The sequence below is a fragment of the Protopterus annectens genome, chromosome 5.part0 (assembly GCF_019279795.1).
Source record: "Protopterus annectens isolate FY-2018-M chromosome 5.part0, PAN1.0, whole genome shotgun sequence".
NCBI classification, from domain to species: Eukaryota; Metazoa; Chordata; order Ceratodontiformes; family Protopteridae; genus Protopterus; species Protopterus annectens.
Window position 1 is genome coordinate 1473217113 of NC_056735.1, and position 19850 is coordinate 1473236962.

Sequence of the window (19850 nt, forward strand, 5' to 3'; positions counted from 1 at the left end):
GCAGATCAGGCTCATCAGACTGATGGTACGATAGTTCCTGTGATCCAAGGTGGATCCCCCCCTTGTGGAGTGGGATAACTGTAGCTGTGTGCCACTCATTGGGCACGAAGCCTGAGGTAAGGCTATGATTAAACATGACACTTAGGTGAGGTGCCAGTTCATTTTGTAGTTCATGTAGTACACAGCCCGTGATGTCATCTGGTCCCATGGATGCTGTATTCTTAGCTTTGGAGAGTGAGTTTTTTACCCATGTGGCCGTGATTACTGGAATTTGGCAATCTTTTGGTACTGAGATGAGCCCTTTAGGGGGTGAGAGGAGGGTGAAGTTGGCACTGAATTGATCTGCCAGGATATTGGCAATATCCTTGGGATCAGCATATTTAATGCCATTCTGTTGTAGCTCAGAGCAGATCTGAGCATTGCCATTTAGATTCTTGACATAACTATAGAATGCTTTGTGGTTGTCCTTGGAATTTTTGGCAATTTTCTTTTCATAACTAGCTTTGGAGGTTTTATGAGGGATCTCAGCTTCTTACTGAGGCTGGTAAGGGAGTATTTTGCATCCTGGGATTTTCCCCTTTTCTGCAACAGTTTCTTCCTTCTGTTGTATAGTTTGTTTATGGAAGGGGACTACCAGATTGGCTTCCTTTTTTGGAGGAGAGCATCTTGGTTCTATTTGGAATAACATGATTCATGCACGAGTGAATGTGCTCGTACAGTGCCTTAGTGTAGGATAGCAGTTGAACTTTCAGTTCCCATCTGCATGGGTGTCATCAAGTTTGTCACTTCTGACTTGAGTAGCATGAAGTTGGCTTTGGAGAAGTTTTTTATGGAGGTTTCCCTACTGGGGGATGGGGTGGGATGTGGACTTCAAGGGCGATTAGCTTATGGTCAGACCTGACCAAAGAGGGGGTGACCACTGGTGTGGAGCATCGATCTCCCATGTTGGTAATGACCAGGTCTAGGATATTTGAGCCCCTGGTGGGACTATGGATTACTTGATCCAGGGCACTGGAATTTATGAATTCCAAGAACCGTTGTGCAAAGGTGTTGGTACCCAAGTAGTTTTCCCAATTAATGGCAGGGTAGTTGAAATCACTCAGTATGCAAGGGCAACAGCTAATACAGATTTCAACTAACTGTCAATCCTTTGGGCGTCTGCTTGATATCTTGATTCAACATCTCAGGTTCAAGATCTTCAGACTGTAGAGGACCACCTACAAACATTTGAGCATTCCTTTAATCTGTCCTTTTCAGAGCTCATCCTCCGAGTACATCTGCATAGCTGTGGGTAATGAAGCAAGTGGCATTATCAAATTAATAGCATATATGGGCACTGGGGACATCACAGAAAGCTCTAAGGACAGAACAGGTAGTGCTGGTAATGGTCCTGCTTCAATATCTGACAATTACATGCGCTCTTAGTCAGTTTGGTATTTTATGCCTAGATTTTTATTTCAGCATCAAATGTAGGCACATTCCTGTAATGAACATTAGGAGATCTGAATAATACTGTTGTGGGAAACTATGTTCCTTAACTCAGGAAACATTATGTGAAGAGACTGGGTCCTACAGATGTGCCGAGAAGTTTACTACAGGTGTCCAGAACAGAAGAATTAATTTCATAATACTGAATTCACTTAGGCACTTTGTTTGAAATCTGAAGTATAAATGATGATGAAGCTCAATGTATGTTTGAAACATATTAGCAATTTCCAACTCAAAATGACATAAAAGACAGCATCAAAGCAACAAACCCTGCTACAATGGGCTGACAGACTCTCAAGAGTTTACAAGCAATGGAAGGTGAAAACTGGACACTGCAACAGAAACTGCAGATAATTTTGCTAAAACATTACAAATGTTGCATATGCTGCTGCAAATGTATCATTAGCTAAGTAAATGTTGAATAATAAAACTATTGTAAGCCCCTGGTATCCATAGTGATATGATGAATAAACAGCAGCAAAAAAGAAAAAAAAAATCTTCCTAAGAAACAATTTCATCACATCAAACATGTGACAATCACAAACACTTTAGAATACAGAACATGTGAAAGATGTGCAAATGAGTAGCGTAATACATGCTCAGACCACTGAGTGGACCTAGAAAAAGTACACATCAGATCAAATTGCATGTTCATGTCCTGAGTAATTCTGAACAACAAATCACATACACTGTGTGTGTGTGTGTGTGTGTGTGTGTGTGTGTGGGGGGGGGGGGGGTTGTGATGGCAAATAAAGTTGAAACCAGATGCTATGAATGAATTATTATATGGGCACTTTCCTGTACATTAAGCTTAATGAAATCTCAAGAGGTATAGTTGTATAAGTTGAACTTCTTATAACAGCAGATATTCGAGTGATCACTGCTGTGGTAGCCTTAGCTATATGGGTTATATACTGCCAAGGATATAACTGCTGACCAGCTTCCAAAGCTTCAGGGCACCTTCCACATTCCCAAACTGTTAAGCTGCTCGAGCTGAACTGACTAAAAGACAAGTTTGAGCACGAAGCCTTTCAGAGCTTTCCTGCCATCATAGAGAGTGAAGCTGAGCCCGCAAAGGGCAAGACTAGGAATAACAAAAATAATAAAAAGTCCACATCCTGGCATAAAAAACACACCAAAACACAAGGGTGTGGGGGAGGGGCAGTTACTGCAGTAGTGATAATCTGAACATCTACTGTTATGGTAAGTTACACATACTATTTTCTTCATATTGATCACTGGTGTAATAGCCTTAGCTATATGGGTAGATTGCCCTAGCTAATTATATTTGGGAGGTGGAACTAGAAGAATCTAGAAGCCCCTGGAGATTGGTCCTAGCACAGCATGATCTAGACCTAGAGAAGAAATCCAGCTTATAGTGCTTCGTAAAAGTATGTACAAAGGACCAAGTAACAGCTTCTAGAATACTTCTAGAATCCAACCCTTTCCAAAAAGCAACAGAAGAAGCCAGGGTCCTTGTAGAGTGGCCCTGCCTGGAATAGATTTGTTATGGTGAGTGTAACAAAAAAGTAATAGCCTTAGACAACCATTTGGAAATAGTCCGTTTCTGACACCAGTTGTCCCTTCTTATTACCTTCATAAGAAATGAACAATTGATCCAATGATCTGAAAGGTTTAGTTCTATCAAGATAGTACCCGAGTTGTCTGTGGACATCCAAGGTATGGAGTATCTTTTCTCCCTCACTTCTAGGTTCAGGAAAGAAAATAGGGTGATGGATAGTTTGACAAAGTAAACTCGGATACGACTTTAGACATAAAAGAAGGACTAGTTCTCAAAGAAACCTTGCCCTTGTGAAGCTTGCAACTCAGATGCTCTTCTTGCACAGGTCAGAGCAATCAATAAAATTATTTCCATGTTAAGAACCTCAAGTCAGCCAAATTAGTTGGTTCAAATGGAGCAAGTGTCAGTTTCTCTAACACAAAACTAAGATCCCAAAGAGAGGCCACTGGTTTATTTGGAAGCTTTTTATACAAAACCCCTTTCAAGAACATTTTGGCATGCAACTTCCTTGAAAGAGGAGAGCCCATAGGCAGACATGCTGAAATGACTGATAAATGAACATTGATAGAGGAATAAGAAAGGCCATAGGATAATAACTCACACAAATACTGTAAAACCAGAGAACAACTAGCCATGAATGGGTGCTGGTTATGTTGTTGGCACCAACTAGAAAACCTTTTCCATTTGCAAATATATGATTTCCCAGAAGCAGGTTTCTTGCCTCCATTAGTACCCACTGCATGTCCAAAGACAATAAGTGCTAAAAGGAATTAAGACCTTATCACTCAGGCAGTCAATTGAAGATGACTGATGTCGGGAATGTATCAAACACACCTGTTCTTCTGTGAGTAGATCCATTCTGTGAGGAAGTTTGTGGTAACTGGCCCCTGCCATTCCAAAAGAAAGGAGAACCACGGTTACCTGGGACAGAAGGGAGTCACCACAATATTCTTGGGGGAATTCCTTCTGAATCTTCAGACGTACCCTGGATATTAGTGGAAAGGGTCAAAAGGCATACAGGAATATTTCTGCCGAAAGAAAAGAAAAGGCATCTGTCTTACAGGCCTTCTTTCATGGCGTCCTGGAACAGAATTTTGTCAGTTGATTGCTCAGGGAGGAGGCAGAGAGGTCTACTTGAGAAACTCCCCACAGATGGATCAAATCTTGGAAGACCCCTGGATCTAGTTTCCATTCATGAGGGACAGCCATTGTCCTGCTCAGTTTGTCTGCCACAATTTTGCTCTGATGGAATGTAGGATGCCTGTAGAGTAAGATTGTGCTTTGAAGCTATATCACAATCTAACACGGCTAGTCTGCAACGGGGGGTTCAACCTGGTCTATCCTTGCTTGTTGATGTACCACATCAGTGTGGTATTGTCTGTAACCATTTGAAGAGGTCCCAGGGACCAACGATGCTTCAGAGTTGAGTGCCCTGAGCAGGGCAAGCATCTCCTTGACATTTATGTCCTTGCAACTGTCCTTGGCGTCCCACATCCCTCTGGACTTTTAGCTTTCCTGAATCTGTTCCCCAAGCAAAGTTTGAAACATCTGTGGTGACTGACTGTTTGGAGCAGGAAGGGAGAAGGGGAGACCTTGATTTAAGGATATCTGCTGTCTCCACCAATTGATTTCTTTTATGACAAACCACAGTACTGGGATCTGAAAAGATAAAGGGTCTTGATGCTGGAATCAAAGAGATTTCAGCTACGACTGTATATTTCTCATGTTATTATTCAGTATTTTACTTCATTCTGATTTTAATTTTACCATATGGTTAGACCAGATCTACAGTTATTACCTTAGCAGCCTCCTCCTATAACTATTCTTGTTTCTATTCAGCAAAACTACCTACTGTCATTTTCTTTGCTTGCTAAGGAGATCACCTACTGACTAGGACTAGGAAGCAACTCAGCTTTGCTCATACAGTTACCTCCATGGCCCAGTAATCAGAATTTACTTTGGACTTTGCATTCTTACTCGCCTTAATGACTCTACTTAGTGGTGAATCACTGTCTTGGTCTGACCACCACTTTTTTCATTTTGCGTAGTTTTAGAAATAAATGATAAATCTGCTTAAAAAAAAAAGAAAAGAAAAGAAAGATAAAACAAAACAAAAACCCTGAATTTGTGAAACAGGAATTTTAGTACTGTAACAAGAAATACGTACTCCTGCATTCCACGTGTTCTTTTCCAAAACCAGTGCCAGCAACCCAATCAGTTTCTTGCAACCTAAAAGACTTTAAAGGTCCTCTCATGATTTGCTCTTCCAGCTCATGTACATCCAGTTCATCTGACTCCATGTAACCTATAGCCTCGGCAGAAGGCATGAGTGTAAATGTTAACTGGCCTCGTAGATGTTAAGCTTTTTTTTATGAAGCAGAAATGTCTTATTAAGCAGTGTTCCTGTAAAGGGAGAGCTCTTCTTCAACTCACTATTTATTTCAGGTTATTGGCAGGCTGTAAAATATGACCTGTCTGACTAAAGGGAGAGTTTTTTCAAGTGAAGAATTTGAGTTGGCTGCCCAAATTTTGGCAGCTACACTTGCATCCCTGAGCTCAGTCCTTCCACCCCTCCACCAACAGAAAGCTGACCGAATGGAGTTAGTAGTCACTGTGATTGTGTTACACAAAATTAGTCAAAACGTCAGATGTAGAATTATACAATGCAAAACAGCCTTGTTTCAAGTCTGCACCAATCACCTGTGAATTATGACCTGTGAATCTGACCCTTTCCCAATATCAATGGTTCATGCCAACCTGGCTGGGCTGAGCCCAATTATTTACTAAATCATCACTGTTTCTTTGCATTTTATTTTTTTCCCTAACACTTTTAAAAGAGGCATTTGTAACCCCAATCTTAAAGTACATTCCTGACACCGATGATATTAACAGTGGCCAATTTACAGAAAGAGTGGTGTGCGTGGAACATTCTCACACTACAAATGGACGTGGAGTCTGTTGCCCATTTCAGTTTTTAAAAAGACAGCCATGAGACTGCCCCTAGTAGAGCAGCAAATGTTCTTCTGTTGACTGGAGGTCAGTGGTAATACTTCTTGAATTCCATTAAGGGTCCATACTTTGCTGATGATGTTCTCCATCTATATGTTTCTAGTGGGAGATCTTATTCAAATAAGAGGCTTAGCTTATCATTGCTGTGCAGACAGCACCCAGTTATACCTCTCTTTGCTTCAGGAGCAACTGTCAATCACTAACAATCCTGGAGAACAGCTGTTGACTATTCAGTGTGTTTATCAGCTGAAGGTTAACACATTTAAACTTTAGCCATTAATACTGACTACACTGTAGTTCATGTCACCTCTGCAAACTCCAACATTCCAGTCTATAACCATTGCAATATTTACATGGGTGGCAGGCTTAACTTTTTTAATAAGGACTGCGATCTTGGGGTAATTTCTGATGGCAGAGTAGCAATAAAGGACCAGGTGTCAGATATGGTCCAAAACTCCTGTTACTATCTGTGGAATAAAGTTCAAATCCAGCACTCTTTTATCTGAGGATCTCTTGTGGCAGTGCATGCCTCGGACTCTTCATTGTATTACATTTCCCTCTAATTGGGCTTTGTGATTTAGAAATGGGCAGCGTTCAGCTCATTCATAATTCTGCAGCCTGATAACTAACTGCCACCTCTTATTACTAACATATTAAATCAGTTTTGCAGAGTCCACTCTGGCTGCTGATCTGGGTCCCCCAAATATGGTTACATACAGACTTTTCAGGACCCTGCATTCTACTAGTTTGGTGATGTTTAGTGTCCTAAGGATGTTCCTGGAGTCATCAAATTTTGTTCATTTTTTAATACCACAAACACACCTTTGGAATGTCCTGACCCAATAGTTACAGAAGTCACCTATACTGGTCCACTTTAAGAGGTTCCTTAAAAATCAATCTTTTCATTCTTACCTGTGACCTACAATTATGTATTTTTTGTTACATATTTATGTTAATTTTAGAGTTTTGCATTTATGCTTTTAATAATTAAGGATATTATATTTTACTGATGCATAAGCACATTAATAAATATAAATTCTGAACATGATAGGATTGCTTGAACATTTGAATTGGAAGCTGAAGGAAAGGGCTGCCTCCAGTGAGTCTCTTATAATCAGTATAGCAGAGAAGGCTGTCTCAATGCTTTTGTTAGAGTCAAGAATGTAAGACGATGACAAGAGAAGGCTAAAGGCAGATTCTTGGTGAATCCATTTTCAAACATGGAAAGGTCTGGAAAAAGAGAGCTTTATTAATTTGGCTACATAGGATGAACCAGTTTAGAAGAGAGGATTCAAAGCTATGGGGTGTTTAATTCCATGAGGAAGATGGTGTGGGATATAGAATCAAATTCATTGCCAAGAAGAGTGAGGATAACTTCAGTCAACTTGTCACTTTAATGTTTCCGAAAGGAATGGCACTATAACCTTTTTTACCTTTTCTGAACCCATGACATGATTTATGAAGAGAACCATTTAAATTATTATGCTTTCTAAGTTGTATAGGGTTGATCTTCTATAACATTTCACCTGCTGTGGTCAACAGGAAAATTGAGAAAAAATATGGGGCAGAATAAGATGAAGACTCCTATGGAAAGAGGATATATGGGAGGTGTTCCAAAGGGATGGCATGAAATGTGAGAGAGGTTGAAAATTTAAGTGAGAAAACAGTACTTCCTGCTTTTAAAAGTGTATGATAAAGGTCACCATCACCATCATTCTGAGAAGATTATGAGGGGTCAGCAGAGTAATGGCAGTAAATGAGAAAGAATGGGATAGACCAAAGAGGTGGGCTAGTGAAGGGGGATGGGGAGTTGTTAGAGCAGCTTGGGTAGATACAGAGGGGGCAGGAAGTCTGAGCAGGCAGTGGCAACTAAAGGAAGGTCAGTGAACAGCGTGTCATTCATACAGAGGTAGTGGAAATCTGAAAAACATCCAGAGTTATGTGAATTACCTCACACCAAAAATTTTGAAGGTTTATTCTAAGGGAAAATAGCTTTGGCTTTGTTATGCAAATATTTTCATTAATTTTTGAGTTTGGTGTATAACATTTAGTCATCCTGAGATAATACACCTTTAAAAGTGTCCCATGTTGTCTCTCCATGTTTAAAACAGAAACAGGTATCTGGGGTGATCCAATGGTCCAATGGCATGACTGTTACATTCTGTAACAAACAGAAAAGAAACATTCTTACAGAGGGAAAGGATATTTAAATTGACTTGCACAGGAGAATCACAGTTTATTTTTTTTACTTTATTTATTTCATGTTTTTCAACTGGTTAAGTGAACTGGTCCACGGTCCTTTTCATCCACAACTCGGGCCAACTAGGCAGTAACAAACTGCATATAGACAAAACAAATTTCAGTACGGTGGAAGTGCATTGAAATAAATACAAGTGGCATAACATACAACAACAAATAAAAAAAGAAAAATATGACTTTTTTGCACTTTTGATAAAATGACTGAGTAATATAAAAAACATCCAGAAGCATAAACATATGCAACCATACCTCAAGGTGTTTTACATGACAGCCTATGGCTGAACATAAAGTATATTACATAGTAATAATTGTGACCAAAGGGGGTAACTGGGAACAAGAAGCATACTACTTGTAATACAAATATAACATAAATGAGTACTAGAATCATACGACTTGTAATTCAGACTGCTAATACAAGTATAACATATGGGGTAATAGAAGCATTCTACTTGTAATTCAGACTGCTAATACAAGTATAACATATGGTGTAATAGAAGTATTCTACTTGTAATTCAGACTGCTAATACAAGTATACAGTATAGAATCAGGCCACCCATCATTTATGTGAAATACTGTACTATGTTAATCCAAATTTTAGGCGAAATGACAAATTTCCAATATATGATACAAAACTCAAGTTATTTTTCTATATGTGATCACCCATTTTATTTTGCTTCCTTCATCACACCAGCTATCCTACATTACTTGGTACTTATTAATAAGAAATCCAAAAACAGGTTCGAAAAACCAGCAACACAATCCGAGAAGAGTCAAATAACACTATTTATTCCACTGTTTAAAGCGCTTTTCGTCAGCCTGATAGCAAACTTCTTCAGAAACAGTTACAACAATAAAAAACCTTCCTTATAAGTAAGACAGATGATCAGCAGTTTTTCGAACCTGTTTTTGGATTTATTTATTTTCTTGCCTTGTTTGTGTTCCCTACTTATTAATAAGACTTAAGTTCCACAGGGAAGCCACATCCTGCTAGCTTGTTTATCTTCCATTAAAGGAAGCCTTACAATTTAAGACTAGTATCTTGTCAATACTCTGTTACTTTTTTTGATTATGTGCTTTATTAAGCAAACTGTCATATTTTGTCAGTTTTATTATAGGCGTTTCTCCTTAGCTGTCCTCTACAGTTGTGTATTCGCCCAACAAGACTAGCTCAGTTAGCAAAGTGTAATAGACACACACACATATATAAATATATGTATATATATTTATCTATCTATCCATCTATATGTGTGTGTGTGCACGCGCGTGTGTATATATGTATGTGTGTGTGTGTGTGTGTGTGTATGTATATATATATATATATATATATATATATATATATATATATATATATGTGTGTATGTGTGTGTGTGTACACATTCATACATAATTATCAATTTTTCTGTAAGGTATACATCAATTACGCTCTGTCACCCTAGTACTAGTATCATGCTGACCAAAACTCATATATTAAGGGCAGTACAAAGACAAAAGCAGGTACTCTCTATCTGCATAAATAAAAACTGTTTTTGGGGGACTAACCATCAAAAACAAAGCAAGCAGATTTGTCTGCTAATCCAAGAGAACAAATGCAGAAGCATACTTACATACCCTATTATAAACAACAGCTATCAGGGTCAGCCATCACAACAAATGCCCACATATGCTTGTTAAATCCAGCTATAATGGCAGACTTCAGAGGCGAAAAGGAATGATCACAAACGGGAAATCAAAGTAATTCAAAATCCATCACTTTAGTTACTCCTTAAAATGCATGACAGAACAGAACAAACTTTACAATGTATGGTAGCAAAAGAAGTCTCACACTGCAAAAGAGCGAAAACTTGTACCTACCACCCATCCTCTGTTCCAAGCCACACAGAGCTCTGGTAGGCCTCTGGGTCAATGCTCAGCAAGTCTTCTAGACTTCCTCTTGTGAAGGACCCACGACTGGACCTCCTCACTGCCTGGCCATCCATTGAGATCTCACTGCTGCTGGTCTGAACAAACGTGTTTGGAATAGGCAAAAATCCAGGTTCCTGTTCTTCTTCAGAACTTGTAGTCTCTGCTGTTATATCCTTTGAACTGACAGGCTCTTCAACTGCAGTGAAAATAACAAGATAATGAATTTCATATAAGATCTGTAAAAGGAATGACAACATGCTAATTTTGATTTTTATTTCTTTGACTTTTTATTAACACGCAAAGAACTTGACTGTTCAACTTAGCATTAATGACCCCAAAAATGGCAAATTTGCTTTTGCAAAAAAGTTTAGGAACCTACCTTGTTCTCCTGTCCCATTTCTAACTTTTGTAAATGGTGTGTACTTTTAATTAACATGCAAATAACTTGATCGTCAACTTAGCATTAACAAACCCAGAAAAGGCGAACAAAAAAAATGTTTATGAACCTACCTTGTTCTCACATTCCATTTTTAACTTGTGAAAATGGTGTGTATAAGAGAATGCAGTAATATTTATTTTTATTTTTGTTACCAGGATATAGTGCTAAGATAGACTGATAATTTTTCAAGCTCAACCGGGGACAAAGTACAATAAAATTCAAAGACAGGTTGTGCACTCTGCTTTGTCAGGTTTCCAAGTCAAACACAAAATATTATAACATTATACATTTGTTACATTTCAATCAGTGAAACAATGAAATGGCACAGAATCATTTCCAATACATGAAAAATTCACTAATAAACTACTCTGTGAACTCAGCAAATGGCACTGCCAGCCTCACCCATGCAGTTCTGACAAAAGGTCCTGCACTGATGTATCTTGCCTCATTCCTCTTAAACCAATCCTATACATTTTCAGTGACCACATTCACTGAAGACAGATGCCTGCAGTATGCTGGCATTCTCTGCAGCTGGATGAAGAAGTACTCACACTACCTCTACCCCCAGTAAAACTGGGAAGTACTCTTGCAAAGAAACTCAAAATGCAGATTTTATTCATCCACTCTATTGTACTACCTATGGAGACCAAGTACAGAAACATCAAATGTATCTGCATCCAAAAAAATGTAACAGAAATTTGCTAACAGGGTAACTCTCCAAGCAACATACCAAACTACCCCAGAAGAGGTAGAGAAGATAAGGCAGAAATTACCCAGGACAATATGTGCTGCACGACAGGCATGAGAAAGGCCATTCAAAGTTCTGAACAAGTCCAAGCTATAAGGCCTGGTTAAGATGCTAAAACAAACAAAAATAATAGGCAGTTGCACTGCAAATGTTACATTTGTAAAATAAACATTAGGCGTGGCAATGCACACTATAAACTGTCCTCAGAGTGCAATGGCCAGAGGTTCAATCTTCTTGAAAGCAAAAATAAAACTGTAATCTTATGAAACGTGCCTGCTTAGCATCTTGGTTACCACCCCCACCCTACAGCAAAGGAGAAAATGACTAATACGTCTTGCTGAAATCTTTCGTTTTGAAAAGAAAATGGATCTTCTGCTGTACAACACGCTTAACGTGTGCAAAAGCATTCACCTCTCTCACTTCAGAGTCTCTGGAAAGGTCATCAATAAGTGAAAAGATTGATTCACAGGAATCTCAGACACCATTTTAGGGAGAAAAATATAGGTTAGTTATACAAAGTTAATTTCTGCGAAATTCCAAATTGTTTTTAGTATGCAAGATAAATATACAAGGACTTTCCATAACACCATCGCTCCTGCTAAGGTCTGTTTGTTAATTTTTTCAGTACTTGGCACTCATTTCGAAAATTCCTTCATCTTATCCATAAGAAAACTGTCCATATGAGGAGTCAGATACAATATTTCCATTTCTTCCAGTCACACACACACACACACACACACACACACACACACACACACACACACACACACACACACACACACACACAAAAAAAAAATAAATAAAAATCACAAGAGAGTCAAGGCACCTCAATAATACTTTTCATATCCACATGGGAGAATGTGAGTAAGCAGGCAGTAGACTGGAATGCTTTGGAAGGTACGAATTTGCAGTACAAAATCACAATCACTTAACTTCCCTGAAGCAACGTCAAGCAGCAGATTGATTCTATTAGAATGGTTAGGACGTAGTTGAACAAAGAAGACAGAAGGAACTAAGAGAGGTAGTTCCACAGTACAACCCTACTGAGGTTCTTGGCAGATGTCCAAACCACACTAATAGACAAGGTGCAAAAACTGCAACAATAAGCTGCACTTCGGGCTCCCTGGATAAAGACATTTTGAAAGCAAAGAGAAAAGGATATAATGCTACAAGAGAAAAGGGGCCTGACCAAACTCAAAATAATCTGATTTCATTTGTAATAACAAAAGGTAACACCATCAGTCTGCCATGTGAAAACCAAATTCAGGCCCTGACCACACTAAAGGGTTATATATTCTGAAGGGAGTATTAACACCTGAAAACCAAGCAGCAGCAAATACACCCCAAGAAGGTAAAGTCAGAAGTACTTTTTATAGCCTAAGGAAATACAAAGCAAGAAAAAAGTTTAAAGAAGGTAGTCTGCACATTACACAGGACTACTATTAAATCTTAGTACAATCAAGCCTAGTGTAGTGCCAAACCCTGGAGACTACCCAAGGAGACCTCTATATAATCCACTTCATGACCCACAGTAGCCCACTCAAATACAGGTCCTGACAACATGGATTTGCAATTTCTTAATGTCTCTGTGGCCAGCTTAGTAGATATGGTCATCCTGAGACAATGTAGCAATTGTCTCATGTTCACAGACAACCATTACTCCTTAAAAAACAAACACAGTATGCGAGAGATGCACATACACAATTTCCCTGGAGGCAAAAATCTCACATACAAATAACGTTGTCAAGAAAACACACACACACACACACACACACACACACACACACACACACACACACACACTGTCCACCACAAACAAAGACCAACCTATGCTGATGCACTAAAAAGTAATTTTCCCAAACCTCAAAGACCTCCTAAGCCTATAAACAGTAATACCTACCTCAGCAATCTCTAAAGCACTCACCAAAAAGCAGCACCATATACCACCATGCTCCTATACCCAGTGAAGCCCAAAGAGGAAAGCTCATAAGGCAAGCCAACACATTACCCAGGACTCTTGTCATACAAGACTCCATTGTATGACACACAGAAAACTCACTCGCTAGAGTGAACAAGGAGAAGTTAATGGTTAGTTGCTTATCTGGAGCCAGGATCAGCCAAGTTATACATGCAATCAAGTCACTACATCACAGGTACCAGTAGATTCTATCATACTCCATGTAGGCATTAATGACCTGAGGCACTACTTCCCTGGACTATATGAAGAGAGACATTGTTGATCTCTCTGACTATGTATCTCAGGCAGGTATGTGCCTTGCACTGAGAAGCATTCTAACTTCACCATGGAAAACGCCTCACTGTAAACAAAAGATGACTGACTTCAGTAATTGGCTTAGTTTCTAATATCTTTCCAGGGGGATTACATTTTTGTCAGTATGAAAGGACATGATTAAGAGACCACATTGCTTTGCAAAAGATGGTCTATACCTGTCTTCCCAAGACTTCCAAATAATGTCTAAAAGCCTCATAGAGCTTTTTTAAGCAATGCCAAACTGACAAACCTACCAGCATAGCAAATAAAACCCAAAGAAACCTAAAGATGTTACTGCTCAATGCTTAGTGTCTAAACAAGAAACTCCACACCCTACAAGCTCTCCTGACTCTAGAGAATATAGACACCTGTGCCGTTACAGAGACATGGTTTAAATTGACAGAAAGTACCAGCAGTGCAAGGCTTCAGTGTTTTCCACACAGTTAGACCATCAGCTACACACACAGGGGCAAACGGTGGAGGAGTCTCAATCTATATTTGCAACAAGCATAACTCTTTTTTGGCTAAAAAGGATAATGCCCTGGAATTTATCCACGTGCAAATCACCACAATGTCCCAAGCTATAGGTCACCTCTGTGTTCCTAGAATCCCATAGATTGTACCTAGACCTACTGGATACACTCACCGTTAAACCAAATACCCTACTCATGGGAAACTAACAACCTCTCTGTAGACTGGGAAAAACACACTGCCTCATAATCACATACACAGTGATTCCTGGACTTTAACACAAATGCCTTTAACCAGACAGCGCTCACACCCACCAGAGGTTCGAACATATAGGACCTGATATTCACCAATATGGGAGAGCACTGCATCCCCCCTCCCCAAATGTGACATCCTCACTGGCGAGGTCAGACCACAAAGCGGTCTCCTTCAAAATAAAAATGTATTTGGTAACCCCAGCAAATCCTGTAACAGTTAGGAACTATTCCAAAGCAAACTACACTATACTAAGCAATAGTTTATCAAAATTCCATCTTCTCCCAAATCTGTGTTCTCAGCAACCTATACAGAATTGCTCACAGAGACCCTGTACAACTATGTAAATGTCTGTATAGAGGCTAGTGTAACTACTAGAAGTAAGCCCAAGCCCAAAACAAACTCTAAAAATGAACCACACAGGTGGAGTCCTAACCTTAATAGGGAATACAACAGAAGGAAAAAAGTCATGGCTAAAATCAGGAAGAGCACTTCACATAATGATAGGAGCTAACTAAACAGGAAACTAAGATGACTAAGTCCAACAAGGCCAATTATGAGGTCAGGATAACTTCACAGGCTAAAAACAACCACAAGGCCTTCTATAGCTGTCTGAAACCTCAAAGGAAGCACACGTTAGTGTGCTGAACTGGTGGTCAGTGGTGCCACCCTCACTGAGCACAGCGACATAGCGACTTTGCTAGCATAATCCCCCCCAAACTATTAACAGAGAGCAGGTCATGGCGGTGCTTGCTAAGGCTAATAACACAGCAACAATGGGCCCAGACAATATCCTAGGATACCTCTTAAATAGCTGGAAACATGACTATCAGAACACTTGAGCCATTGTTCAACTACAGCCTCAAAACAGGCTTTGTATCATGAGAATGGAAGACTCAATGCATATCCCACTTCACAAGGATAGACCATCAACCAATCCTGGAAACTACAAACCTATTAGTTTAACTAGTGTAACATGCAAAGCCATGGAAAGAATTATATGGAAGTGATCAACACAGACATAGGCAACCTTCAGAAACTGTACCTAACCCATACTGGCTTTGTCAAGAGAAGAACATGCCAACTAAACATAGTGGACTTCTTTGAGAATGTCATTAAGGCAATAGATGAGGGAATGCATACCACCTACCTGGACCTGGCTAAGACATTCGATACAATAACCAGCTAAGGTAGAGTTGACAAACTCACTGAACTGGACATAAACCCTTACATAATGCACTGGATTGCCAACTATCTCACAGATGGGACCCAGGAAGTCAAGACTGAGGATACCATCTTCACTAAGAGACCAGTCACCAGCAGGGCACCTCAGGGCTCTGTGATGCTCTACAGCCAATGACAGCTTGCAGGCCATTACATAGTGAATGCTCTACAGCCAATGACAGCTCAGAGCCCATTACACAGTGGTGGCTCTACAGCCAATGACAGCTCATAGGCTATTACATAGTGGTAGTTCTACAACCAATGATATATCATACCCTATTACAGCAGCAGCAGCAGCATCCTGAAGAACCGCAAACAGCATCATGATGGTAGCAATCAAGCCCAGAAGATGCAAGACAGTCAACGTTTTATGCCCTCATCAAAGATACAAAGGCCATTACTTTCTGGGCCCTCTTTCTAGTCAGGAATGATGGACACTGAAGAGTATTTATCTTTCTGCCTATGAAGATTATTCTCTGCAAAGAAGTCAGAGTAGAAGACTTCTCCCAGTTTATCAGTTTACTATCACCTCAGAGATTGTAGACATGGGACTGCCTGCTACAGGGACACTTCCAGGGTGGCCTTGTATTGGGCCCACCAGGAAGCAGTCATTTGGTTGGATGAAAACATGTAAGTGCTTATCCACTGCCCACATACTCAGAGGAAAGTCCAAATGTCAACAATTTCTATTGGAAGTGGTGACCATTGACTGTAAACTGAAGGAATGTCCTGTGAATACCCCATTCAGTGATATGCCATAAAGTATCCACCATGTCCAGTAAAAGATCTAGGTGCCCAGTGGCAGCAGAACTATGACCCTCTGGAGAGTAATCATATGTAGACAAATGTACTGGCTGAAGTCTAAAAAAGGACAGAAACCATCTATTTCCTGAGGGACCAAGAAGTAGTTGTAACTCCACCATCTCTTCTCTGACTATAGGAGAGGCTCTACGCCTCTACACTGCTTTTCAACTGTAGAGTATGAACCACCATACTACAACAAATTCATCTGAGGAGGAATATCGGGATCCAGACAGTCAGGGGGGTGCTCTGGCCAAATGCCTGGTGAATGGGTGGATGATACTTTACAGGAGTCATGCCAAGTCAGGAGTCACGCCAAGTCAGGAGCCAAAGGTGTGCTCTAACAGATCCCTCTACCTGCCAAACTGGATGATGGGTCCAACTCAATCCTGCACTTGTCAAGGATAAGAAAGTGACATAGGGAGAAAGTGGAGGCATCTGAAGGATGATTTGCCTCTGGGAAGGTGGGTCCATCTATTGCCTTCTCTTGTTTTAGATTTTTGAAGGCAATCTTGCAAAAACATGGGTTGTGTTAAAGTCGTGCCCACTGATCACTCCACTGTGCACTTTCACATGCAGACAGACAGAGCAAAAGCTTCTCCCGTCTATATCTCAGGGTAACTGGGCTGACATGCTGTGTGCTGCTGATATTGTGCTTCCCTCCTAACTAGTAAAGTGGGAGATCAGTGGTGGGGAAGGGGTGGAGCCTGCCTTATTACATACTGGGCGCATAACTCTTAGACGGCTTCAGGCCTCAAATGTGGGAACTTTTTTCCCATGATGAATGTCAGGACTGAGCTCCAAAGTGGGTAAGGGCTGGAATAAGAAACTGGCATGCAAATAGAATAAGAGTGCTCCGCTATTATGGCATTTTACACTGTGGTGTGCAATGTCATTAATATCATAGGTCATATGATCTCCTAAGCATGGCAGCATCTCAGAAAAAAAATCTTAAACTGAAGGGGCGAACTCTAGAGAGCCACTAAAGACAGATTCTGGGGTTAGGTAAAATGAGTTACATGCAGCTACCTGGGGGCTGTTATTTGCAAGAAGTCATAAATATGAAGATATGGTGTACTACTGCTATCCAGATTTTATATTTACATTTATAACAAGTTACAAAATGTGTTCAAAGGACACTGATTCCAACAGACAGTAGAAAATAAATAAATAAAATAAAATCACAGTAAACAGAATTTTCATCAAATGCCTTACTTCCAAAGCTTGAGGAGATGGTGGAACGGCTGGCCTGGCTCTGCAATGTGCTGGATGGACTTGGAGAAGACTCATCATCTGTGTCATCACTGTCAAAGGGCATTATTTCCCTGCTGCCATTGTCCATGGGTTCAGAAAGCTCCAGAGAAGAACCAGAAATAGAAATGTGCAGGTGTTGTTGGGTTGTAGTCTCATCAAAAGGCTGACTCTGTTCTGAAGATGGGCTTATCATGGATTCAGGTCTTTCCCTACCAAACAGAAGACACTGAGTTACCAATGGAGTACACATTTATTATAGCAAAGTTTCAGTGAATACTTAATTGTAATGCTCAACAGTGTTATTTGAAAATCTATGGAATGTTGTTATAGCTGAGCTAATAAACAATTATGCAAGTGACCTTATAACCCGGGTACACACCAATTCAGCTTTGTTAAAAGTAGAACATGCCTGCCTGATCAATCTGGTTGAGTTCTTTGAAAGGGTTAGTGAGGTCATGGATAAGAGTCACACAGTCCACACTGCTTATCTGGGCTTTGCCAAGGACACATCCCTTGGCTCTATCCATCCATGCTGGCATCACTGACAAACTTTCAAAACTCAGCAATAATCTATGCATAGTTCACTAGACAAGTAAACCCGCTCCCTGACAGAAATCATACCATTAATGGTGGGGTATATGGTCGAACCAGACAGAACCCCATACCATTAAGGCTGGGGTATTTAGTCTTAACAGAAAAAATGTCACTAATGGTGCCCCACAAGGCTCTGCCATGGGCTCCCTCCTCTTGTGTATTATATTTGTCTGACTTAAAAAACAATATCAAGAGCCATGGCTAGCCAAGTTTGCTGATGATTATGAACTGAGGTGGTTATGAAATCCCACTTTGATACTCATCCCTTGAAGGGCCTTACAGTTGAACCCATCCTTTTCGCTAGTCAGTCACTGCTACCTTTTAATAAACTTGAACTTTTGCAGAACTTCTCCTACTTAGGGATAAGCATGTGCACCTGAAAATGGACAGTGTGATACACTGAATCAGCTAAGTAAACATACTCACACTCTCTATGTGTTGGTTTGTTTCTGTTACTAAAACAGTTCATATATCTTATCTTGCTTCCCTGACATGGTTACACTGGAAAAATAAGCATTTGAAAGCCATTCCTCCCAGGCAAAAAACTGTTAAGCCCTTCTACTCGTATCCCCATCCTCTTTAGATGTGCTCTCATCCGAGAATTCCTTACAGCTCTAGAGGTCTAGCATGCTTTGATCTCTCATCCTTACCTCCTCTTTTCTTGGTGATTTCCACTGAGAAAGAAGTATACAGCATCACATCTGGTCATCCCTTTTTACAGCTGGTGTTAGAAAGATACAGAAATCATTCATCTTGGAAGACTACAGGCACTCTCATCCCACTCCTGTGACCCCATATAGGACTGTGGTGTACTCTACTACCCACCCCCCCAGCCAAATTGGGTGAATTATTTTCTACACTCCTCAGACTAACTTCAATGTGGACTCAGTGGACAATCACTAATCACAGCCTTTTCCTTTACTGCTGCCTAATATGGAGTCTTGTTCCTACGGCAGGCATGGCAAGAGGGTATACTCCTCTCTCACATTATGGCTTAGGGTGCGGTACTATCCACCTCATTATTCATCTGTCAGAGTCCTGGTCCTTTCAGGTGGAGCTGTCATTTACTCAAATATATTCAGGAGTTTGAACTCAGGACCTTTTTTCAGACCCTATCTATGGCTGCTCACATAAATTCCAAGTTACACCCTCTAGTCTGGACTGCATGGTTGCTGTGGTTACTCCAGATGCTCAGGTTTCTGAATGAACATTATGACACAATCAAGATTTTCCTCCCTTCAGGAGTGCCTAAGGTGCAGTATTCTGAACTCTAAGTTCAAAGATAAGATGCTCTTTGGCATTCTGGTGGATAGCTTCCTGAGAGGAATACAAGCACCTTTTCTGCAAAGGATAATTTCCCTCTTTTGTTTTCATGTTTTTCTTCTAAGAAGAAAAGAAGAAAAGTAGATCTCATTTCACCTTAAAATTAAGTCCAGCTTCCCTCAGTATCACCTGCCCTGTGCTGGCTATAATCTTGTTAAGAAGAAAAAGGCTGCCACTATGAAACAAACCAGGTGAAACTACAACAGATGGAAAAATAAAAACATTTTTGTAGGAGGAAAAGCCCTTGCCTGAATCCTTACACCAAATTGTTCTAAATAGGCTAACTGTACTA

The 19850-nt window shown here is 40.2% G+C and overlaps 1 protein-coding gene across 2 annotated transcripts in view; it reads right to left on the reverse strand.

Annotated features, from left to right (window-relative positions):
• The window catches only part of ARHGEF17 (Rho guanine nucleotide exchange factor 17), a 2179236-nt gene that overhangs the window by 185925 nt on the left and 1973461 nt on the right, over window positions 1-19850 (reverse strand). For both annotated transcript variants that reach the window (XM_044071304.1, XM_044071302.1), the window contains 2 exons: window positions 17603-17850; window positions 10130-10376 (listed from right to left, as the gene is read on the reverse strand). In XM_044071304.1, the coding sequence (XP_043927239.1) occupies window positions 10130-10376; window positions 17603-17850 (495 nt within the window). The remainder of the gene's footprint in view (window positions 1-10129; window positions 10377-17602; window positions 17851-19850) is intronic.